General features: G+C 36.8%; 1 protein-coding gene across 3 annotated transcripts in view; it reads right to left on the reverse strand.

Moving 5' to 3' along the window:
* LOC123557428 (myotubularin-related protein 8-like) overlaps positions 1 to 27,057 on the reverse strand; it is a 110,968-nt gene that overhangs the window by 23,648 nt on the left and 60,263 nt on the right. For 2 of the 3 annotated variants that reach the window (XM_053543767.1, XM_053543766.1), the window contains exons 8-13: positions 24,868 to 24,977; positions 23,225 to 23,347; positions 17,855 to 18,108; positions 14,784 to 14,918; positions 6,907 to 7,033; positions 4,220 to 4,696 (exon numbers count right to left, since the gene is read on the reverse strand). In XM_053543767.1, coding sequence (XP_053399742.1) covers positions 4,220 to 4,696; positions 6,907 to 7,033; positions 14,784 to 14,918; positions 17,855 to 18,108; positions 23,225 to 23,347; positions 24,868 to 24,977 — 1,226 coding nt within the window. The remainder of the gene's footprint in view (positions 1 to 4,219; positions 4,697 to 6,906; positions 7,034 to 14,783; positions 14,919 to 17,854; positions 18,109 to 23,224; positions 23,348 to 24,867; positions 24,978 to 27,057) is intronic. The other variant, XM_053543768.1, reaches the window with a different exon arrangement.

Raw genomic sequence — 27,057 nt, forward strand, 5'->3', positions numbered from 1 at the left:
ACCTTTGAGCTACGGACCTGGGTCTTGCGCGCGACACATCGTCTTACTGTGGTACACATTCATGCCAAGTTATTTGAAAATCCATCCATCTATGACAAAGATATGGACCGGACACGAAAATTGCGGACAGACCGACGGTTCAAAAACTATATGCCTCCCTTTGGGGGCATAAAAAGGGGCATAACTCTGTCAAAATTCAATCAGAGTTATGGGGATTGTTTTTCCTGGTGTAGACTTTGATAGTAAATAACTTATTTAAGTTTCAAGTCAATAGCTTTGATAGTAACTGAGATATTTGACTTTATCAAAAACTTTATGCAACGTCGACGGCGACACCGGGTTAGGTTAGTGCAATAGCTCTACTTTTTCTTTGAAAAGTCGAGCTAAAAAGAAAAATAAGTCCAAATGGACCTGAGGTCCTCACCTGAGGACCCTGACCTTTGACCTTGCTTCTAGATGAATTTGGTGAATATCCATTAAGCATATCATAAATAGTTATTTAAAGCTTCTTGTTTTTTGTTGTCATTAATGTGAACTCGAGACATCCATCGAGTTCATGAGAAAAAGTTGTTTAAAAACCTTTCAGCTCTAGTAGCCTCTAGTAGCCTGGTAGTCAAGTGGAAACATTTAAACCAAATTGAGAAAGGTTCAACTGACCAAGTCTAGTGAAGATCTTTCAAGTGTTTCACAATAGAAGAAGTTGTTCAAAGATTTGCCATTTTTTATGCCCCCAAAGGGAGGCATATAGTTTTTGAACCGTCTGTCAGTCTGTAGGTCTGTCAGTCTGTCTGTCCGCAATTTTCGTGTCCGGTCCATATCTTTGTCATCGATGGATGGATTTTCAAATAACTTGGCATGAATGTGTACCACAGTAAGACGACGTGTCACGCACAAGACCCAGGTCCGTAGCTCAAAGGTCAAGGTCACACTTAGACGTTAAAGGTCATTTTTCATGATACTGCATTCGTGTCCGGTCCATATCTTTGTCATCGATGGATGGATTTTCAAATAACTTGGCATGAATGTGTACCACAGTAAGACAATGTGTCGCGCGAAAGACCCAGGTCGGTAGGTCAAAGGTCAAGGTCACACTTAGACGTTAAAGGTCATTTTCCATGATAGTGCATTCGTGTCCGGTCCATCTCTTTGTCATCCATGGATGGATTTTCAAATAACTTGGCATGAATGTGAACCACGGTAAGACGACGTGTCGCGCGCATGACCCAGGTTCGTAGCTCAAAGGTCAAAGTCACACTTAGATGTTAAAGGTCGTATTTCATGATAGTGCATTGATGGGTGTGTCCGGTCCATATCTTTGTCATTCATGCATGGATTTTAAAATTATTGGGCATGAATGTGTACCACAGTAAGACGACGTGTCGCGCGCAAGACCCAGGTCCATAGGTCAAAGGTCCTAAACTCTAACATCGGCCATAACTATTCATTTAAAGTGCCATCGGGGGCATGTGTCATCCTATGGAGACAGCTCTTGTTTAGCTCTAATATGCAGAACAATCTGACTAAAATAGAGATGTACATGCAATAGTGCCATGGAACAAGTCTGGTAAATATCCTTCATTTGCTTTATTAGAACATACTGGTTTAAAGGCTTTTTTTCTACTTCAGCTCTGACAGCCCTTAAAAGGAGTCAAGGTGAACCACTCAAACAAACTTGAGAGAAGATCATTTAAGGCTGCTACAGACCAAGTCTGGTAAAGATTCATCAATTAGTTTGTAAGAAGAAGTTCTTAAAATTAAAAGGAACCAATCAGAACCTTTACACAAATATGAGAGAGAAACAAACCAGGATGCTGCAGATCAATACTGGTAAAGATCCATACAGTTGTTTGTGAGAAAAAGTCATTTTAAGGCTCATAATTGGCTTTGCTTATAATGTGGCTGCCACATATTTTGTTATGAAACAGAAATACAATTATTTTTTAATCCTATTTCTGATTTTTTTTCTCTAATATTTGTCAAAGGTTTGGATATTGATTAATATAGTTGAAAGTTTTAATGAACCGAAGTTTTATTGACCCAATTGTTTTTATAACTAGTTTTACGGATCTAAATGCAGAAATTCATATGCAGTACTGAAAGATGTTTTTTTAAAACAAACAATTATGCACATCTATTTAGAAAACTGTTCTATCTGTTTATAATATGAAATCTAAAGTATTATCTAACTTTTAATGAAGATCCATCAACTGGTTTGTGAGTTAAAGATGTTTGAAGGTTTCATCAAAGTAAAGAGAAGACCATACAAGGATCCTACAGACCAAGTTTGGTGAAGATCCATCAAGTGGTTCATTAGTTCATGAAAAGAAGTTGTTTAATAGATTTCCTACATTAGCTCTCGCATACCCTAAGTAACCAAGCAGAACAATTTGAACATATCTGAGAATGTTGCAAGAATCCTACAGACCAAGTTTGGTGAAGATGATGATCCATCAAATGGTTCATTAGTTCATGAAAAGAAGTTGTTTAATAGATTTCCTACATTTAGCTCTCGCAGACCCTAAGTAACCAAGCAGAACAATTTGAACATATCTGAGAATGTTGCAAGAATCCTACAGACCAAGTTTGGTGAAGATCCATCAAGTGGTTCATTAGTTCATGAAAAGAAGTTGTTTAATAGATTTCCTACATTTAGCTCTCGCATACCCTAAGTAACCAAGCAGAACAATTTGAACATATCTGAGAATGTTGCAAGGATCCTACAGACCAAGTTTGGTGAAGATCCATTCAGTGGTTCAAGAGAAGAATTCATTTAGAGGTTTTTCTAGTTTAAGCTTTGGCAGCCCCTGAAAGTTGCCAGGCTAAACCAGTTGAACAAACTATACAGAGGTCCATGCCATGATGCTAAAGTCCAAGTTAGGTGTAATTCTGACCAGTAGTTTCCAATGAGAAGAGGTTGAAGTAAAACTGCTGTGTCAGGATGACAGACTATAAGGACCATCCACTCATACTAACAGCTTAGTCTGAACAAAGTTCAGGTGAGCTAAAAAGGAGTGTAAGCTTTTATGTAAGAAAATAACACTTCATAAACTGTAATCCCCTAAATCTTTGCCTCTTTAGGCGTTATATTTTGGGTTTTAAAATTCAAACGCAGCCATTTTACCTAGCATGCCATAGGAGCATGCAGATTTTGACAGAATGCTACCAAAACATGCTAAGGGCTGTAGAGAAAAGAAGATAGGATGCTCTTGGGAATGGGCACATGGAATACTTGTGACTTAGACCTGTATTCATTTACATTTGATTTCGTAGAGATCAGCGTTAATACAAATATGGAAAATGTAACTATGCCCTCTAGCAGCTATTTCTGTTGATAAATCTGATTTATTCAAGCAATCGTCTTAGCAGTCACCTAAGGAACAATTGTGAAATTATTTCAAAACCAGGCTAGAGTTTCTGACAAAAAGATTTTTAAAAATAGACCTGGTGGGCATTTTTTTTTGACAAATCTGAATAATCTGAACAATCTTGGTAGAGGGTCACCTGAGGAACATTTCTGTGACATTATATGAAGACGAATGGTTTAGGTGGAAAAGCTATTTGAAGGTTTTTCTATTTTCAGCTTTGTTGGCAATGGTATTAGACAAACTAGAATAATATGAATACTTCTTGTAAAGGGTCAGGCAAGGAACATTTGTGTGAAATTATTTTAAAATTCAACTGCATATTTTTTTTTTATTTCCACATTTACATAAAGGGAAAAACCAATGCCAGCCATTCTTGGTAGAGGGTAAAGAAAATTTCTTTGAACTCATTTTGAAACTATCCCCAGCATTTTCTGACAAGAAGATTCTCAAAATTACCATTATAACCATATAAGGAAATCTTACCCTGATGACTGGTGACCATGGTTTATAGAAGAGCAGAATGATCTGAATGAATTTGGCAGAGGGTCTACAAAGGACCACTTCTGTGAACTAATTTTGAAATCAGGCAAACATGGTCTAAAAAGAGTATTTTTTTTGTTCTACCTTAGGCTGCCATGGCAACCAGAATTCTGGTTAGATTATCTAGATTTGAAGGGATCTGAAAGAGGACCACGAAAGAAACATCTATGAGAAATTTGGTTGAAATTGGCTTGCTGGTTTAGGAGATGTTCTTTAAATAAACTGTGGACTACGTATGATGGACATTCAATGATCCCACAAGCTCACCATGTGCATTTTGAGCTCAGGTGAGCTAAAAAACGTATGAAGCTTGCCTTTTTCATAAAATGGTCAAACGGCATTGCACAACTACATGTATAAATATTACGAAATGGGCGCCAATCCACAGCAACTGACTCAAGCTCTAGATGTAACTGGTCCAAATTAAGCTTTTCTAAGCTCTCGGAATGGGACATGGACTCAGGTTCTAGTGTGGAGATACGATCGTCTATACCTGATCGTGACATCTGCGAACATGACTCATCAAATCCAGATTCTGAGTCGCTTTTGGTCTGACTTGTATTTCCATCCAACAGTCTATTCTTTTCCAGATTTTCACGTTTTACGAAGTCTGACGAGTTTACTAAATGGTTTTCACCAATAGTATGGTTATCTAACAACTTGTCTTTCAGTTTATGGTGAAAGTTATCATCTATATCACCATCAAGGGAATCCATAGATACACAACCTTGCAGTGTCTGCTGAATCGTTTCATCGGATTTTCCAAGAATTTGACAAATCTGTGTCAACCTCTGAAAAACAGTAGAAATATAAATACAAATTATCACAGTCTCAGCAAGGCAAGTTAACATTGAAAGAATTACCTTTTAAGTTCTGTATGAAATGACTACAAGGTGTACAAACTTTAAACAAGAACAAGACCTGTCCACAAAACGGGATACAAAAACATTAATCAAGTTATAACTATTTTATGATCATTATATGATGTGGAAAATTATAACAATGAATTTTTCTTGGTAGGGTGGAGGGGGAGGGGTGGGAATAAGGGAAGCTTAGAAATGTTGGAAGGAGGTTGCGGGGGAAGCCTATCAGGGAACATAAGAATTAATGTGAGATACAATAGACCTAGTGAGAAATGTTAAAAACTTTGAAGGATACTAATAAACCATAGGAGATATATAACAAGAGGGGGACAGACTGGCAGCCCGTGTATGAGGGAATATAAGAAACAATATCAGTTTTCAAAAAAAAGGGAGATTATTCAAAAATGGGAAAAACTAGAGTTATGGTTCCATGTCACTGCATTACCTTTCAATGAGGTCAAACATTGTATATAGTTACAACTTGATACCTTCAATACTTCTTGAGTTATCCTCTGGACAAGAAGTGTGTTGGACAGACAGACAGACAAGGCAGTGACTATATGCCGTTCAGGTGAGCTAAAAAGATACAGAACAGGCACTATTTTAAATGGGCAGACAAATGGACCAAAATCTGGCAGAAATATAACCAATGGACATAGTTGACAGCCTGGACAGAGTTGTTGGCATGGACAAATAGGCATAGTTGCCTGTATGGACAAATGGACAAAGTTGTTGGCATGTACAAAATGGATATAGTTGCTGGCATGGACACATATGTGTCCATAATTGCTGGCACAGACAAATAGACATAGCTGACAGCATTGAAAAATGGACATAGTTGCTGGCATGGACAAATGTACATAGTTGACTGTTATTAACAAATGGACAGAGTTGCTGGCATAGACAAATAGACATAGTTCACAGCATGAACAAATGGACAGAGTTGCTGGCATGGACAAATGTACATAGTTGACAGCATGGACAAATGGACAGAGTTGACAGTATGAACAAATGGACAGAGTTGCTGGCATGGACAAATGTACATAGTTGACAGCATGGACAAATGGACAGAGTTGACAGTATGAACAAATGGACAGAGTTGCTGGCATGGACAAATAAACATAGTTGCCAGCATGGACAAATGGACAGAGTTGCTGGCATGGACAAATGGACATAGTTGACAGCATGGACAGAGTTGCTGGCATGGACAAATGGACATAGTTGACAGCATGAACAGAGATGCTGGCATGGACAAATAAACATAGTTGCCAGCATGGACAAATGGACAGAGTTGCTGGCATGGACAAATGGACATAGTTGACAGTATTAACAAATGGACAGAGTTGCTGGCATGGACAAATAAACATAGTTGCCAGCATGGACAAATGGACAGAGGTGTTGATATGTCCAAATGTCAAATGGACATAGCTGACAGCATGAACAAATAGACAGAGTTAATGGCATGGACAAATACTAGTTGACAGCATGGACAAATGGACAGAGCTGCTGGCATGGACAAATAGACATAGCTCCCAGCATGGACAAATGGACAGAGGTGTTGGCATGGACAAATGGACATAGTTGACAGCATGGACAAATAGACAGAGTTGCTGGCATGGACAAATAAACATAGTTGCTGGCATGGACAAACATACATAGTTGCTAGTATGGACAAATGGACAGAGGTGCTGGCATGGACAAATAGACACAGCTGACAGTATGAAGAAATGGATAGAGTTGCTGGCATGGACAAATAGACATAGTTGCCAGCATGGACAAATGGACAGAGCTGCTGGCATGAACAAATAGACACAGCTGATAGTATGAAGAAATGGACAAGAGTTGCTGGCATGGACAAATAAATATAGTTGCCAGCATGGACAAATGGACAGAGCTGCTGGCATGGACAAACATAGCTGACATCATGGACAAATGGACAGAGTTGCTGGCATGGACAAATAGACATAGTTGACAGTATGAACAAATGGACAGAGGAGTTGGCATGGACAAATGGACATAGTTGAACACTTGGACAAATGGATAGAGTTGCTGGCACGGACAAATGGATAGAGTTGTTGGCATGGACTGAGTGATTACAATAAGCTTCAAAGGTAGCTCATCTGTTCTGTATAACTTACCCTTTCTAACAATCTGACATGGTCTTCAAGAGAGCTGCTATGGTCTTTGGCAGCAGATAATATATCCTTTATCTGATCTCTCGGATGAATGCCTGTCTCAAATCTGTTATACATCCCTCTCCAAAATCTAAAAAAATATTTAAACTAACGAATTTAATCAATTTTGATGCATTCACTTTTTCTGCAATTTCCCAACTTGTATTTGTCCGACACAATTTTCTATCTTGATTTATATATGTAAAATGCAATTTAAGCCAGACATTACAAATCCGATAGCATGAAATACTACATCAATCGTTAGTTATAAGAACCAAAGAAACACTTGATTTTTACATTTTTCAACTAATGAAACTGAAAACGATTTCAACTAATATAAGATTTTAAAGCAAGCCTCCAGTTATAATCAAGTTCCCACTAAACAAGAGTTATGTCAGATATGTCCATCCCCATCCCCATCCCCACTGAAGCAAATGTTTCATGTAAAGAATGTCAAAAATAGAAAATACTTTTAAATAATGTACAGTATTCATAATAGTTAAAAGAGAAAGTCTGTTACAAAGAACTACTGTGTTCAATATGTATACAGGAGTTCTGGTTTACTAGTATACACACTACAGTTCCTTAAATGTTCTTCACCACACTCCTGAAGTTCACATAAATTCCTTTCAATCATTTCAAAAACAATTCTAAAGGGAAATAATTTAAACATTACAGCCTCTATTGCATACACAAGGTTTTTCTTTGATTTGACCTAGTGACCTAGTTTTTGACCCCAGATGACCCATATTCGAACTTGACCTAGATTTCATCATGGCAATCATTCTGACCATAATTCATGAAGATCAATTGAAAAATACAACCTTTATTGCACACACATGGTTTTTCTTTGATTTGACCCAGTGACCTAGTTTTTGACCCCAGATGACCCATTTTCGAACTTGGCCTAGATTTCATCAAGGTAATCATTCTGACCAAATTTCATGAAGATCAGTTGAAAAATACAGCCTCTATGGCATACACAAGCTAAATGTTGACAGACAGAAGGAAGCCTGACATCGAGCGATTGCAAAAACAGTCCAAGAAACTACATGCACATAAAGTATAAACGAAGCTTTTGAAAAAATTTAACAGGAAAATAATTCCCAACTTTAACCTTAACTAGAATGTGTCTGTAGAACACAGGGTGTTCCTCCCCACACTGGTACATTTGTCACAAATTCATGCATAGCTAGTCTGAAAAGGTTCAGCGACACATCTGTACTTATCATAACAAACCCCCATCCGCCCGGGCACACAACTCTGTACCGAAAACATCGGTACATACACTGACGCCTAACTTTCATAACGGATGCGTGGCGTAATTGAATGTGTGTCGTGGCATTAACATTTTTTTTATTTAGTTCAGTATTGTCAATCTTATTCAGACTATTGAAAATAGAATATAGTGCAGTTACATTACATTGTATGTCTATGTAACAAGAGGGCCGTGATGGCCCTATATCGCTCACCTGTTATCATTGCACTTGAGGACAAGAAGGTCCTCAGAAAAAATATCTAACTCCAAAGGACAGTTACAACAAAGGGAAGAAATTTAACCAAAAAGAAAAAAAAAATCTTACAAGGTACAGATATGTCAAAATACACCTAAAAATTGGAAGTACCATCCATGTCGTACCACAGAAAGGTCTCGGTTTTTCCCTACGGCCAATAATAAAAAAGTTACTAAAAATAAGCTATTTATAGTAATGTAAAAGAGAAGTAATTAAAACAAAATTATTGTAAGTGAACAAAAGAAGGATCTGCCAAATAAATCTGTTGACATAAATGAAATTTCAGATCAGTATCTTCATTAGTTAAGGAGATATACACATTTTAATTTGAAATAAAGGGAGGTAATTTGACATAAAATCCGTCCATAGTTATCTACCCTGATTGGCTCAGTCCAACTAATGACAATAATGAAATTTCAAATAATTGCTACAAGTACTTACTGATACAAATCCATTTTGATTACAATCAGGGGAGGTAATCAGATATAAAATAAGTGAACCTACGCTTGGATCTGATTTGTCATGGAATCCAAGAATTATTGTTGTTGAAGTTATTCTGGAAGTTTGTATCAAATAAAACCATAAATGAAGTCTCTATATGGCTGCAAAAACCAAAATAGCCAATTTTAGACCTTTAAGGGGCCATAACTCAGGAACCCATGATGAAATCTGGCCAGTTTAAGAAAGGAATCAAGATCTTCTGGTGATACAAGTTGTGTGCAAGTTTGGTTAAATCGAATAATAAATGAAGCTGCTATTGTGCAGACAAGGTCAAAATAGCTAATTTCGGCCCTTTCAGGGGCCATAACTATGGAACTCATTAAGGGATCTGGCTGGTTCAACTAAAGAATCAAGATCTTACGGTGACACAAGTTGTGTGCAAGTTTGATTAAATTCAAATCATAAATGAAGCTGCTATTGTGCAGACAAGGTCAAAATAGCTAATTCTGGCCCTTTCAGGGGCCATAACTCTGGAACCCATAATGGAATCTCGCCACTTCAAGAAAGGAACCAAGATCTTCTGGTGATACAAGTTGTGTGCAAGTTTGGTTAAAATCAAATCATAAATGAAGCTGCTATTGTGCAGACAAGGTCAAAATAGCTAACTCTGGCCCTTTCAGGGGCCATAACTCTGGAACCCATGATGGAATCTGGCCAGTTCCAGAAAGGAACCAAGATCTTATGGTGATACAAGTTGTGTGCCAGTTTGGTAAAAATCAAATCATAAATAAAGCTGCTATTGTGCAGACATGGTCAAAATAGCTAATTTTGGCCCTTTCAGGGGCCATAACTCTGGAACCCATAAGGGATCTGGCCAGTTCAAGAAAGGAACCGAGATCTTATGGTGATACAAGTTGTAAGCAAGTTTGGTTAAAATAAAATCATAAATGAAACCACTATCGTGCAGACAAGAAATTGTTGACGCACGCACGCACGGACTGACGACGGACAAAGGGTGATCACAAAAGCTCACCTTGTCACCATGTGACAGGTGAGCTAATAAAAAGGTTATCATCTCTGCATTGGTAAATATGCACTCGATCATTCTTTAGTGAAAGAATATTGCGCTCCTAAAGTCGTACTATCTTTTTCCACTACAAAACTTGTGCATAGCTAATAACCTATAATTATTGTTTTGCTTTTAAATACGAACACCATTTCATAACTCTAACACTAAATTGAGAGGGCACCTGTGCCGATAGAAAAATAATTGTGTCCGAGAGGGTTCCCGTGCCGTGTGTAGAGTGTCAAGAGGGATCCCTATGAGGCAAAATTGAGCCGACTGAGAGGGATCCCTGCATTAATGAAATCAAAAGTAGAGCGTTTTTAAGGAAATATGATGAAAATATCCACATATTGTGTATTTACAAATAAGATAGGATCAACGGCTTCACATCTAAGGTACCAGATATTTGCTATATTCAAGGAAAGTCGTATATAAGTTTCATAAACATCGCACGATGTTCATCCAAGCCAGTACCTCCGGCTACATTTCATCTTCATTTGGAATTAAGTCAACTGATAAAACAAATGTAACAATAAACAGGCCATGATGGCCCTATATTGCTCACCTGTTATCATTGCACTTGAGGACAAGAAGGTCCTCAGAAAAAATATCTAAGTCCAAAGGACAGGAACAACAATGCGAAGAAATTTAACCAAAAAGAAAAAAAATTCTTACAAGGTACAGATATGTCAAAATACACCTAAAAATTGGAGGTACCATCCATGTTGTACCACAGAAAGTGGTCTCAGTTTTTCCCTACGGCCAATAATGAAAAAGTTACTAAAAATAAGCTATTTATAGAAACGTAAAAGGGAAGTTATTAAAACAAGAGGACCATGATGGTCCTGAATCGCTCACCTCTTCCCACATGACCCAGTTTTGAGTATGACGTCGTTTTTTCTATTATTTGACATAGTGACCTAGTTTTTGAGCTCATGTGACCCAGTTTTGAACTTGACCTAGATATTATCAAGATAAAAATCTGACCAATTTTCAAGAAGATCCATTGAAAAATATGGTCTCTAGAGAGGTCACAAGGTTTTTCTATTATTTGACCTATTGACCTAGTTTTCGAAGGTAGGTGACCCTGTTTTGAATTTTATCTAGATATCATCAAGGTGAACATTCTCACTAATTTTCATGAAGATCTCATGAAAAATATGGCCTCTAGAGAGGTCACAAGGTTTTTCTATTTTTATACCTACTGGCCTAGTTTTTTAAGGCACGTGACCCAGTTTCAAACTTGATCTAGATATCATCAAGGTGAACATTCTGACCAATATTTATGGAGATCCATTCACAAGTATGGCCTCTAGAGAGGTCACAAGGTTTTTCTATTTTTAGACCTACTGACCTAGTTTTTGACCACACATGACCCTGTTTCGAACTTGACCTAGATATCATCATGATGAACATTCAGACCAACTTTCATACAGATCCCATGAAAAATATGGCCTTTAGAGAGGTCACAAGGTTTTTCTATTATTTGACCTACTGACCTAGTTTTTGATGGCACATGACCCACTTTCGAAACTGACCTAGATATCATCAAGATGAACGTTCAGACCAACTTTCATACAGATCCCATGAAAAATATGGCCTCTAGAGAGGTCACAAGGTTTTTCTATTATTTGACCTACTGACCTAGTTTTTGAAGGCACATGACCCACTTTCGAACTTGACCTAGATATCATCAAGGTAAACATTCTGACCAATTTTCATGAAGATCTCATGAAATATATGGCCTCTAGAGAGGTCACAAGGTTTTTCTATTTTTAGACCTACAGACCTAGTTTTTGACCGCACGTGACCCAGTTTCAAACTTGACCTAGATATCATCAAGATGATCATTCAGACCAACATTCATACAGATCCCATGAAAAATGTGGCTTTTAAAGAGGTCACAAGGTTTTTCTATTATTTGACCTACTGACCTACTTTTTGATGGCACATGACCCAGTTTCGAACTTGACCTAGATATCATCAAGATGAACATTCTGACTAATTTTCTTTAAGATCTTGTATAATATATGGCCTCTAGAGAGGTCACAAGGTTTTTCTATTTTTAGACCTACTGACCTAGTTTTTGACGGCACGTGACCCAGTTTCGAACTTGACCTAGATATCATCAAGGTGAACATTGTGACCAATTTTCATGAAGATCTTGTGAAATATATGGCCTCTAAAGAGGTCACAAGGTTTTTCTATTTTTAGACCTACTGACCTAGTTTTTGAAGGCACATGACCCAGTTTCGAATTTGACCTAGATATCATAAAGATCCCATGAAAAATGTGACCTCTAGAGTGGTCACAAGCAAAAGTTTACGCACGCACGCACGACGGACACCGCGCGATCACAAAAGCTCACCTTGTCACTTTGTGACAGGTGAGCTAAAAATAAAAATTGTAAGTGAACAAAAGAAGGATCTGTGAAATAAATCTGTTGACATAAATAAAATTTCAGATCAGTATCTTCATTAGTTATGGAGATATACCCATTTCAATTTGAAACAAAAGGGAGGTAATTTGACATAAAATCAGTTCTTAGTTATCTACCCTGATTGTCTCAGTCCAACTAATAACAATAATGAAATTTCAAATAAGTCCTATGAGTACTAACTGATATAAATCAATTTTGATTACAATCAGAGGAGGTAATCAGATATAAAATAACTCTGGAACCTATGATTGGATCTGATTTGTCACGGAATCCAAGACTTATTGTTGTTGAAGATATTTTAAAAGTTTGTATCAAATAAAACAATAAATGAAGTCTCTATATGGCTGCAAAAGCCAAAATAGCCAATTTTGGACCTTTAAGGGGCCATAACTCTTGAACCCATGATAGAATCTGGCCAGTTGAAGAAAGGAAGCAAGATCTTGTGGTGATACAAGTTGTGTGCAACTTTGGTTAAAATCAAATCATAAATGAAGCTGCTATTGTGCAGACAAGGTCAAAATAGCTAATTTTGGCCCTTTCAGGGGCCATAACTCTGGAACCCATTATGGGATCTGGCCGGTTCAAGAAAGGAACCGAGATCTTATGGTGACACAAGTTTTGTGCAAGTTTGATTAAATTCAAATCATAAATGAAGCTGCTATTGTGCAGACATGGTCAAAATAGCTAATTTTGGCCCTTTCAGGGGCCATAACTCTGGAACCCATAATGGGATCTGGCCAGTTCAAGAAAGGAACTGTGATCTTATGGAGATACAAGTTGTGTGCAAGTTTGGTTAAAATAAAATCATAAATGAAACCACTATCGTGCAGACAAGAAATTGTTGACGGACGGACGGACGCACGCATGGACTGACGACGGATGACAGACGAAGGGTGATCACAAAAGCTCACCTTGTCACTATGTGACAGGTGAGCTAAAAAATCAATGGTATATAGCTACGCCATTCCGTGGGCCATATGTTTTTATGCACAAAAATATGTTTAAGACGAACAATTTGATTTTCCGAGCTGACTGACGTTGGAGTTCATTGTCTAGCACAGAGAGTGTCCTGTGCGCGAACAAAGAGGGATCCGTTTTCTCATTTTCTACAGAGAGGGATCTGATATGGGTATACACCATGATGTACAGTATTTATGTAACAGTTCCTGCAGATGTGGGTAAGACAAAGGGTTATAGGAATTTTTGCAAGAGTAAGGCCATTTTAGAAAATTTCTATTATGTTTTTTTTTTTTCTAAGAGAAAGGTAAATGTCAAACCAACGCAAGAGGGCCATCATGGCCCTAGATAAACGTTGGAAAAAAGACCATAATAATGTTCCATGGGTCAAAATTTCCAGAGGCTGTAGATGTTAATAACATAAATTAGTGTCACACAGTGTCAGATGACAAACAGTTCAAACACTATATGGTTCTTTGGTCTTTAGAATTGGGTGGAAAAAACACAGACAATTAGAGCAGGCTGAGGGCATTTTGGAAGGTCTCTTTAAAATAGTTCAATTATTACCTCTAGAGGTGACAAACAGTGGCCAAGTGCCACCATTTGCATAAAATTGGGAGAGGACCTTGTAATGATGCTACAGACCACATTGATGAAGATGCATCCATTCAGGAGGAGTTGTTTAAAGGTATATCTATATTCAGCACTGTGGCCCCAAAAAGGGTGCTGAGAGTCCCAATTTTAATAAGTTTGGAAGAGGACCTCACAATTATGCTACAGAACAAGTTTGATGAAGATCCAGTAAGTCGTACATGAGAAGAAGTTGTTCAATGGTATTTCTATTTTAGCTCTAGTGACCCCTAAAAGGGGTCAGGCATCTTATCTGAATAAATCTGGAAGAGGACCTTACACTGATGCTACAAACCAAGTCTGATAAAGATCCATGAAATGGTCAATGATAAGAAGCTGTTTAATTATTTTTGCATTTTTAGCTCTGGCAGCCCTTAAAATCAGTCAAGCCAAACCATTTAAAGAATTTAAAAGTGGACCTTACAACGATGCTATATACAAAGTTTAGTAAAGATCCATTGACCAGTTCATGATATAAAGTCAAAGCTAATGCCAGAATATAGACGAGAGACACAGCATCATCACAATAGCTCACTCTCACACCTTTGGTTCTGGTGACCTTAAAACTGCCCAAACTAAGCTTTTGACTAGTGATTTGACCTACTTTAAATTATGAAAGCAATGCTCATAATATTTCAATTATTAAAAAGTCTTCAGTACAATGTGATACAAACTTACACATTGCAAAAGATCTGACACTGAAATTTTCAAATGCATTCTGCAAATTGTGAAAACAATTAAGTGAAAGCAACCTTACTATTGTGCTTAAGTAAAATGAAGAGTTTAATCTTACCTGATGCATTGTGGGTATGTTTTTGGAATAAGCACTGGTTGCATGACTTCATATTCCTTTTTGAAGAGTGGATTAAGATATTCTGTCTTGTGTTTACTCAGGAAGCCCCAAAGTGAAAATGTACGATCAGACAACCTAGAAAAGAATGACGATTATAAGGCTTTTTACAGTTTTCAAATTATTTCTATTCAGGGCTAATAATGTGTAATACTTTATAAAGTAAGCAATTTCTACTAAGTCAAGAAAAGATGGTATTTGTTATTACTCATGGTATACCGTCCAACATTTTTCATTTAATTTGCTGGATCAATGGAAATTTGACCAAGCCATTAGTACAAGCTAACCAGGTTTCCAGTAGTATCATAAATAACTTTACTGAAAATATCAATCACTTTTAAGGTAGTTCTGCACTTTCGGGTCTCATTTTTTTTCTAAAATGTAGAATTTAATTAAACCCTGATTTTTCAAAACATCAGAATATACTTGGAAGTCTATGGGAAAATCACAATTTTGATAACATTTTCAGAAATGGATTTTTTTCTACAATGTAGATTTAATCTATTGTCCCATCCCTACTGCACCCTGGTGACGGTGACCCTGTGACCAACTGCATAAAAGTGACTAAAACTTTTTTCAGCCCAGTGTGGGCAGTGTGGGCACTGGATATGAAATGAACTGCATTGTGGGTTGGAGGCTGAAGGATTTCACATTTACTTTAAATAGTCTAATGTATTATGATATCCAGACAATAACCACAATTTATTCCTTATGTCTACAGTTATTATTCAACAATTTACAATTCACTAAATTCAAGCAGTGTACAAAACCTTACTCTAGATAGTCAAGAAATAGAATTCACAGAAGCTGAAAAACTGTTCGGAATTCATTTAGATCACAAACTAAACTGGAAGGTCCAAATAGAACATTTCTTGAAAAAAATGTATTCATTACTTTGTCTACTTTAAAGAATAAAACAGTATCTGAACTCAAAGACAAGAATATTGTTCTTTAATGCATATATACTGCCCCATCTAGATTATTGCTGCATGAAACGAGGAAACTGCATTAATGATCTTCTATACAATATTTACAAATTTCAGAGAGAGCAGCCGTCATTATACTAGATAAAGATCTTGATACACCAACAGAACAATTGTTTAATGAACTCAAATGGATAAAAATTCATGACTGCATCTATTACAAACTAGAGTTGTCACAGGAGTGATGAATATACCCCACAATACGGCCTTGTCACAGAACTAAGCCAATGTCAAAGCCGAATTTGCTTGACCTTTGACCTTTTGAACTCAAAATTTTTATGGGTCATCTACTGGTCATGACCAACCTCCATATTAAGTTTCGTGATCCTAGGCCCAAGTGTTCAGAAGTTATCGTCCGAAAACCGTTTAACTGTTCCGGGTCACTGTGACCTTGACCTGTGACATACTGATCTCAAAAGCAATAGTGGTCATCTGCTGGTCATGACCAACCTCCCTATTGATTTTCATGATCCTAGGCCAAAGCAATTTCAAGTTTTATCATCCGGAAACGATTTAACAGTTTCGGGTCATTGTGACCTTGACCTTTGACCTACTGACCTCAAAGTTGAACCTGACCTGTACTTTATCATGTAACACCTGTGTACCAAAATTTATGATCCTAGTCCCAAGCGTTTTCAAGTTCTCATCTGGAAACCGTTCAATTATTCCGGGTCACTGTGACCTTTACCTTTAACCTTCTGAACTCAAAGTCGAACTTGACCTGTATTTCATGATGTTACACCTGTGTACCAAAATTTATGATCCTATGTCAATGCCTTCTCAAGTTATCATCCAGAAACCTTTTAACTGTTAAGGGTCATTGTGACCTTGACCTTTGACCTACTGACCTCAAAGTCAAACTTGACCTGTATTTCTGATGTTACACCTGTGTACCAAAAATTTTATAAATCTGCCAAGCCTTTCATGAGTTATTGTCCGGAAACCATGAAAACCAATGGACCGACAGACCGATAGACAAGCTCACTCCTATATACCCCCCAAAATTCGTTTTATGGGGGTATAAAAAGCTATATTTGTTTATAATCAGTCAACATTCTCCTTCCAGAATATATGTCAAATATGTTTTCTCAGACATCAAACATTTCTCTTAGGTCTCACAATCAGCAGTCAATCTATATTTCTAAAACCAAGACTGGAATTTTGTAGGAAAGCACTGGCATACTCATGTCCAATACTGTGGAATAATATACCATATCTTGTACATCAATCATCAAGTTTAACACAGTGCAAAAGCTCGTATTTAACACGGTGGCTCTCTGGTGGGCAACTTGCTTTTTCATGATTGTAAATACTTTGATTCTCACAAGGTTTTTGTATGTTTATCTTTTTTCTCTCACTTTTGATATTTCATATTAATTAGCATAAGTACTTTCATTGGTACTTTATGTTTGCTTGTATATTTTGATACTTCAATACTGTACATATATTATTCTGAAGAGGCTCACAGGTAAGACTGGGCTTGCCCAACTTTGTTGCCTTATCAAAAAGTTGTTACTTACTTATTATTTGCTTTCTTTCACATTCATATTTCAAAATAATAGATCTCTGTAATGAGAGAATCGTCAACTTAATGCAAATATTTAAATATGAAACGCTCTAACATTATACAGCTTTAGGTCATATGCACTTGACCTATGTAAACAACTGAAGGTAATAGAGCATTGTGATCTCAGGAATGTTCTGCCATGGGAATCACAAAATTCATCATCATACAATTTGCTATATTGATGGCTATGTGGAACACAAATTTTAGTGCTGTGACCTTAGCTTTTATCCAAATACACTATCTCTATATATTTGTTATGTCTGAGTATTTGATTAACATAGTAGAAAATACTATTGCATCAATTCCTTTTTTACCTCCCTTTACAAGTAACATTAAAAGTAGTGCCTTACTAACACTGTAACAGAGCATTTTCTCTACCTGGACATATGCTCTATTTATCGTAAAATTAAAAGCACTTGAACGTTAAGATTATGCTTTAAATGACTACACAGAGTGGCACTTACTTCAAATCAACACGGTCTTTTTCACAATTGCCTATGAATGTACCAAATTGACAGGAATAAACATGGTCATGTAGCGTTATCAAAAATCGATCGTTGAACTGGAAAGCACAAGGAAACTGTTGCATCATCTGCCAAACACATTCAAGAAACTGTGTGAAAACTGGTGATGTTTCTTTATTGTCGACTGAACTTAGAAGTCCACAGCGATCAGTAAACTTGTGACCAAAAGCCAGCCATTCCTTCTCTATTAATGCCTACAAATAAATGTGTTTAGTTGAATCATTAATATTTTCAAATACAAGAGGTCTATGAGGACCCTACCTCGTTCCCCTGAGTTTTCAAATAATCTTTAAAACTGGTTTTGTAAATATATCTGTTTAAATCTAATGAGCTAACTTAAAAAACAATGCAAATCCAGATGCCTCCTTCATCAACCATCTGTCTGGAAATACATTTTAAGAATAAAAGATAGAGAAATATATGCAGCACATTTTATATGGTTAACCAGTTAACTGTTTATCAAAATAACAGAATACTGACATCCCTAGAATATATGCAAAACAGTGTACTTTCAAATTATAAACAGCTATTTTTTATTTTCAAAGCTTTTGGACGACTATCCAAGCAATTATATTCGCAAAAATCAGTAAACCAGTCCCGATGGCGGAGAAGATTACAACATTTTAGTGCAGTTGGTGATCATCTATGTTGTTTACTTTGTACAAGATTTTGGTATGTAATATTTATGGCTTCAAACAAAACAACAGCTGTAAAAGGAGACAGTGCATTCCACTATTTCGATGCTGGATAGTGAAACTGCGCACATCTGAGGAAGCTGAAGTTGTCACTGGAGTATTTAATGACTCCACCATGGATGAAGATATTGAACAATAGCTTAAGTCTGTGTCCAAAGTACTGAGTAATAACAGAGATAAAGATAAAGTGTATCACTGTGTCAAAAAATTAAATAAGTATAAAAGGGACATAATTCATGGAAACTTTCTGCAAGTCTGTTTGTTTGTTTTGGGTTTAACGCCGTTTTTCGACAGTATTTCAGTCATGTAAAGGCGGGCAATTAACCTAACCAGTGTTCCTGGATTCTGTACCAGTACAAACCTGTTCTCCTCAAGTAACTGCCAACTTCCCCACATGAATCAGAGGTGGAGGACTAATAATTGCATACACAATGTCGTTGATCAAATAGTCACAGAGAACATACACCCCGCCCGAGGATCGAACTCGCGGCCCCCGCGATTTGTAGACCAACGCTCTTACCTACTGAGCTAAGCGGGCGGGCAAGAGTAATGCACCATGTGTCACATCATGTGACCAATAATGTGGAATAACTATTTTAAGTTTGAATCAAATCTTCTTTGTAATAACTGAGATAGAGCAAAAGTGCATTACAACTTAAACCTGAAATTCTAAGTAAAAAAGAGGGCATAACTCAGAGCTTGCTGGTGCTAGCATTGTGGACATTTGTTAAATGGTGTAGGTAGTGATTTAAGTTTGAATTAAATCCATTTAGTTATAATAGAGATATGGTGAAAAAACATCAAAATTATACTGATATTCTAAGAAAAAAGTGGCATAATTCATGAAATATTGGTGTAAGAGTTAGGGTCCTTGTGTCATATAATGTGCGTGATGATGTGGAACAACTGTTTTAAGTTTGAATCAAATCCATTTGGTAATAATAGAGTTAGAGTGAAAGTAAATCAAAACCTTAACCTGAAATTTAAAATAAAAAGGGGGATAATTCATAAAATATTGGTGCAAGAGTTATGACCCTTGTGTAAATAATGTGGGTGTTGATGTGGAACAACTGTTTTAAGTTTGAATCAAATCTATTCAGTTATAACAGAGACAGGGTGAAAGTGCACCAAAACTTTAACCGGAAATTCTAAGTATGATGATGTGGAACAACTATTTTAAGTTTGAATAAAATCCTTTCTGTAATAACAGAGATACAGTGAAAATTGATAAAAATAAACCTTATATTCTAAGTAAAAAGGGGGCATAATTCATGAAAAATTGGTGCCAGAGTTACGGACCTTGTGTCATATGATGTGGGTGATGATGTGGAACAACTATTTTAAGTTTGAATCAAATCCATTCAGTAATAACTGAGATAGACTGAAAGTGCATCAAAACTTTAACCTGAAATTCTAAGTAAAATGAGGGGATAATTCATATAATATTGGGAGTTATGGCCCCTGTGCCATATGATGTGGGTGATGATGAGGAATAACTATTTTAAATTTGAAAGAAATCCCTCAAGTAATTACAGAGATAATCATGAAGAGAAAGTGCATCAAAACTTTAACCAAGGTGGGTAGGGCAGCTCTCCATACTTTGTATAGTCCACCTAAAAATATGCAAATACTGAGAACTTGAAACTGAAAATATTATTACAGCAAAGACTGTGCAGAATCTATCTGGACTTTTTTAAGGATTAAAACAAGGATTCATTTGGTGTGAAAACAACAATAAACTAGAGGTATCACTGAAGGTGATGAATGTACACCCCACGCACTGACACAGTACATTTCAATTTGACGCACACAAGATTGCATGATTAAGTGGACTGTATGTATATAGACTCTATGTATAAAGTATAGTAACGAAAAACAAAGTCCTATAACTCTGCAGAATATTTATCTGAAAGAACCTAACATGTACCAAGCACAAATAAGGTTAGTACTGATCACTTGTGTGAAGTTTCATTGAATTGTGTGCAATGGCTCGGGAGATTAGGCGCGCACAAGACTGCATATGCAGACTGTATGTATATAGTATATTAACAAAAAACAAAGTCCCATAACTCTGCAGATTTTTTTTCTGAAAGAACCTAATATGCACCATGCACAACTAGGATTACTGCTGATCGCTCAATTGTGTGCATGGGTTCAGGAGATTAGGTGAGCACAAATTAGCATAATTATTTTATTATTATGCAGACTCCATGTATATAGTATAGTAACAAAAAACATTGTCCTGTAACTCTGCAATTTTTTTTCTGAAAGAACCTAACATGCACCATGCACAACTACTGTTGTTACTGACCACTTGTGTGAAGTTTCATTAAATTGTGTTAAGGGGATGATAAGAGTTGGTGCGCACAAGACTGTGTCTACAGACAGACAGACAGACAGAAAGACAGATGGAAGGACAGATGACAGACAACCTGAAACCAGTATACCCCCCACACAACAAAGTGTACAAAAATGAAATATGGACATTTTCAATATGGATACAGTGACACAATTATGTTAACTTACCATTGCTTAAACAAACAAACTTGTAAACTTACATGCAAACAGAGGTGATGTTTTTATTAAAACAGGTGACCGGCACATAGGTTAAACATCTCAATTACCCCCTGACATTTTTAATATTTTCCAATTACCCCCCCCGTGTCAAACATTTCAGTGTCAAAAAATTATCAGGAGCACTGCACTAAACACATTGTCTCATCAACATTTACCTATATGCCAAGTTTGAAGTAAATACCTTGAATGGCTATTATGATATGCAGTTATGCTCTTGATACAAATATGACCTACAGATTTGACCTTGCTGTGACCATGACCTTTAATCTACAGGCCTTGTTCATGCTCTCTGCCCATCGTCTTGTTGCCACCTACTTATATGCCAAGATTGAACCTCGACTGGTTATTTAGTTATGCTCTGTACACAAAATATGAAGGACAAATTTGACCTTTGAGCTCCATTTGTGACTTTGACCTGTGACCTACAGACCTGGTTCATGAGCACTGAACATCATCTCATCACCACGCAAAGTTTAAAGTCAATACCTGGAATGATTACTGAGTTATGCTGCGGAAAAGAAATATGACAAACAGACAGGCAGACACACACGCTATCACATAATACAACCATTTTTCTTACAAAATGGGCATATAAAAAGTCCAGTCCCCTGGTGGCAAAGTTTTTATAATGAAACAGAATTATCTGAAAGAATTTGATAGAGGGTCACCCAATATCATTTCTAGGAAATTATTTTGAAATCAGACCAGTACTTTCAGAGAAGAATTTTTAAATATCTTCCTTTTGGTTGCCATGGCAACATAATTCAGCATGGATGATCTAGAATTGAAGGGATCAGAAAGAAACATACCTATGAAATTTGAAATTGCATAGTGATTTAAGAGGTGGTGTTGTTCAAAGAATTTGTGGACGCTGGATTGACATCCAACTAGAGCTATCACTAAAGGTGATGAATGTACCCCCGCATGCACTGACACAGTACATTGCAATTTGATGCACACAAGATTGCATAATTATGTGGACGGTATGTATATAGACTGTATGTATACAGTCTAGTAACAAAAAACAAAGTCCCATAACTATGCAGAACATTTATCTAAAAGAACGTAACATGCACCATGCACAACTAGGGTTGGTACTGATCACTTGTGTGAAGTTTCATTAAATTGTGTGCAAGGGTTTGGTAGATTAGGCAAGCACAAGATTGCATATGCAGACTGTATGTACACAGTATGTTAACAAAAAACAAAGTCCCATAACTCTGCAATTTTTGTTGCTGAAAGAACCTAACATGTCCCATGCACAACTACTGTTGTTACTGATCACTTGTGTGAAGTTTCATTAAATTGTGTCAAAGGGATGAGGAGAGATGGTGCGCACAAGATTGTGTCTATGTATATAGTATAGTAACAAAAAACAAAGTCCCATAACGCTGCAAATTTTTTTTCTGAAAGAACCTAACATGCCCCATGCACAACAACTGTTGTTACTGATCACTTGTGTGAAGTTTCATTAAATTGTGTCAAGGGGATGAGGAGAGATGGTGCGCACAAGACTGTGTCTATGTATATAGTATAGTAACAAAAAACAAAGTCCCATAACTCTGCAAATTTTTTTCCTGAAAGAACCTAACATGCCCCATGCACAACTACTGTTGTTACTGATCACTTGTGTGAAGTTTCATTAAATTGTGTCAAGGAGATGAGGAGAGATGGTGCACACAAGACTGTGTCTACGGACGGACAGACAGACAGACAGGCAACCTGAAACCAGTATAACCCCCTTACAACTTTGTTGTCGGGGGTACAACAATCCTAAGCTTTTTATGAACAGTTTGTGCTCAGGTGAGCTAAAAAGGGTTAAAAGTTATGTCATTCAGTTCATATTATCATGGGATAAGCATGTATGAAGTTTGGTTCAATGGTGATGAGTAATACTGATATGTGAGCTTGATGGGAGATGTAAACTAAGGTGTCTATATACATGAAAATGATGCAGGGCATATTGCAATAGCTCTCCTCACATTCTTCATGGCAAGCTAAATTTCTCTTTTAAAATCAAAAATAGAAAAGTTTTTACCATAAATCCTGATATTGTTCTGTAATAGGGATCTAGCATTAAAGATGACAGGCTACATGTTTGTGCTGTCCGGTCCCAGCCATCAGAACAGTGCACCAAAACACTCACTCCATCCAACACAGCCTTTATAACATAAAATAAATGAGTATCTAAAACAAGAGGGCCATCGTGGCCCTAAGTCACTTTCAAAACTTAACTTTTTGACCTTAAATATATGTATGACACACTGAATCATGAATGGTAACAAATGTGTTCAGTACAAAACAAGAGGACCATAGTGGCACTAAGTCACTCACCTGACCTTAAATGTATGCATGACGCACTGAACCATGAATGCCAATAGCCACATTTTGTATATAATATAAAAAGTCCAAAGTTTCAACAAATTAAGAGAAGACTTATAAGGCTGCTACTGACTTAGTTTAATTAATATTCGCCAAGCAGTTCAAGGGGGAACTAGAGCTATCACCTAACGGTGAGTAATACCCTCAGATGCCACTTTGAATCAGGGTAAGGAAAATGTGATCATGACCTTTGACCTTCAAGTTGACCTTGACCTTGAATCTAATGACCTGGCCTGTGAACTCCATATGTTGTTTTGATGAGGTTAACAATTGATGCTAGCTTTATGAAAATCTTCTCAGTGTTTAAAATGATATGGAGCAGACACAACAGACGATTAGACCAACATACAAACGAACCAATGGACCAATATGCGTGAATCAAATATAGCTCCAATTCTATGGGTAAAAAGGTAATTTTTAGCTCTAGTGTTCCCTAAAGGGGTCACATACCTCCCACATACCTCCATTTGAAAAATATTATTAAAAATCATTAAAAGAATAATACAGACCAAGTTTGATGAAGATCAATCAAAAGATTTATGAGAAAAAGTTGTTTAAAATTATTTCTTTTTTCAGCCCTAGTTGCCCCAAAAAGAAGTTAATTTCTCGTTATTGAAACAAAAAGAAGTCAGCATCTTAAAATGATGTTACAGACTAAGTCTGATGAATATCAATGAAGCATTTCCTGATAGTGGACACAAAAATGTCTTAAGTGCCCCCATTTGAATAAATTTGGGAGAGGACTTTTAAAATGTGCTACAGACCAAGTTTGATCTGTCAAGTGGTTCATGAGAAGTCTTTTAAAGGTATGTTGTTTTTTTCTGGCTCTAGTGACCCCTGAAATGGGCTGAGCACCCTCAACTGAACAAACAATTGAGCAGACCTAATAACAATGCTACAGACCACGTTTTTTGAAGATCCATTAAGTGAATCATAAATCATTTCAAGGTTTGGTGTAATTCTGACAAGTAGTTTCAGAGTAAAAGATGTTTATGTATTGTAGATGACAGACGACTGACACTTCTACATCGATCTATACTAATAGCTCACTCTGAACTTTTGGTTCAAATGCACTAAAAATCAACAAAGAGTTTTGGACACTTGAATCACATGTCAGAACCTCACAGTGAACAAGAGTGTCAAGTTTCAATCCATTCTCACCAGTGCTGAGATACTAACTTAACATAAAAAACTTGCCAACACCAATGAGCAGGTGTGTGCAATAGCTCCACCTTTTCTTTGAACAGTCAAACTGAAAAGCAATGATAATAACAAACACAGAAAAATAAAATAACCTACCTTTGATATAAACACAGAAGTTTCAAGTATGGCCTGAATGTGTTTCAGCCAACCACTTGCCTCTAGCCCAGACAGGAAAGCACTCATCGGCGGATTCTTCAATTCACAAACTGTATAATAAATGTCACAACCCTAAATATCAGTAACAATATCTTGACTTGGGGACTTAAGCTTTTGTCAACAGCAGTTTCTCAAGTCACTGTATCTCACTTAAGTAAAGGCTTCAAGTTCATATAAACAAGAGGGCAATTTTGTCGCTCATCTGACCTTGACTACTTTACCTTGAATATATGTAAAACACAGTCAGTCATGAATGGTAACAACTGTGTTTGTATAAAAAACATAAAACAGGTCAAGTGCCCACATGTGAACAGGTCAAGTGCCCACATGTGAACAGGTCAAGTGCCCATATGTGAACAAATTGGAAAGAGGACGTTACAAGGATACTACAGACCTATTTTTATGAAAATCTGCCAAGCAGTTAAGGGGGAACAAGTGACTTAAAGATGTTTCTATTATTAGTGTCCCCTTAAAGGGGTCAAGTGCCCCATTTAATAATGCTACAGACCAAGTTTGATGAAGATCCATGAAGAGCTTCATGAGAAGAAGTCATTTAAATATCTATATTTAGCACTGGTGGACCTAAAAGAGGCCAAGTGCTCCAATTTGAAAAAAATTGGGAGAGGACCTTACAAGAATGCTACAGACCTACAGATGCTAAAGATGAGAAATAGTTGCTTATATTTTTAAGCCATAGTGGCCCATACATTAGGGCCAAGTTCTCGCATTTGAAAAACAAGAAGAGAGGGCCTTGTAATTATGTTTCAAGATTATTTGTTTGATGAATATCTACAAAGTAGTTCATGAGAAGTTGTTTAAATATAAATTTCTGTTTTAGCCGTAGTGGTCTTAAAATGATGCTATAGACCACTTCTGATAAAGATACATGAAGAGCTTCATGAGAAGAAGTCGTTTAAATATCTATATTTAGCATAATTTTTAGTGGTCCTAAAAGGGGCCAAGTGCTCCAGTTTGAACAAATTTTGGAAAGGACCGTACAAGAATGCTACAGACCAAGTTTGACGAAGATCTGCAGAGCAGTTCATGAGAAGAAATCATTTAGAAGTTTTTTCTATTTTTAGCTCTAGTAGCCCTTAACAGGGGCCCCAAGTGCCACCATCTGAATAAAATTTGGGGAGGACCTTACAATAATGCTACAGACCAAGTCTGATGAAGATTTCATAACCATAACTTGTTTAAAGTTTTCTCTTTTTTTAGCTCCAGTGGCCCCTAAAAGGGGCCAAATAATACTAATTTGAAGAACTAGGGGAAAGCCCCTTACAATGATGCTAGAGACCAAGTCTGATGAAAATTCATTTAGTGGTTCATAAATAGAAGTTGTCTCCATGTGAACAAAATTGAAAGAAGATCTTATAATGATGCTATGGATCAAGTGTGATGCAGATTCATCAAGCAGTTCAACAAGAAGTTGTTTTAAGTATCTTCTTTTACAAGCTCTAGCAGTCCATTTCAGGGGCTGCTTGCCCCACTAGAACAAACTTAGGAGAGGCCTTTAAAACTATGCTAAAGATAAAATTCAATGAAGATCCATCAAGTGAGTTCATGAAAAGTTGTTTAAAGGTATTTCCATTTTTAGCTCTAGCGGCTCCTCGAAGGGGTAGAGTGCTCCCACTTCAACAAATTTGGTACCCCAGGTAACCTAGTATCCAGTCTGACATCATTTCATTACAACAGACATTCTGACCATTCTTTATTTAAATCAGTTAGGGCATTAACTAACATTTTCAATTTTTTTACCTAGTGACCTAGTTCTTGATTCTAGCTAACTTCAGTTTTGATTTTATAAAGACAGACATACCATAAAATTGCATGCAGGTCAAGCCTAAAATGTTGCCTCTATTATGTTAACAACACATTTTTCATAAACTGACCTAGTGACCTAGTTTTTGACCTCAGGTAACCCAGTTTCAAATTTTCCTATACTTCATTGACACAAACATTCTAACAATGTTTTATGAACAGCAAGCAGAAAATATTGCTTCTAGTGTTAACAAGGTCTTTTTTATGATTTGACCTGGTTACCTTATTTTTCATTCTCATCTCCCCCCCCCCCACCCCCACCCCCCTACCCAGTTTCAAACATTATCTAGATTTCAAAGAGACAAACAT

The sequence above is a fragment of the Mercenaria mercenaria genome, chromosome 5 (assembly GCF_021730395.1).
Source record: "Mercenaria mercenaria strain notata chromosome 5, MADL_Memer_1, whole genome shotgun sequence".
NCBI classification, from domain to species: domain Eukaryota; kingdom Metazoa; phylum Mollusca; class Bivalvia; order Venerida; family Veneridae; genus Mercenaria; species Mercenaria mercenaria.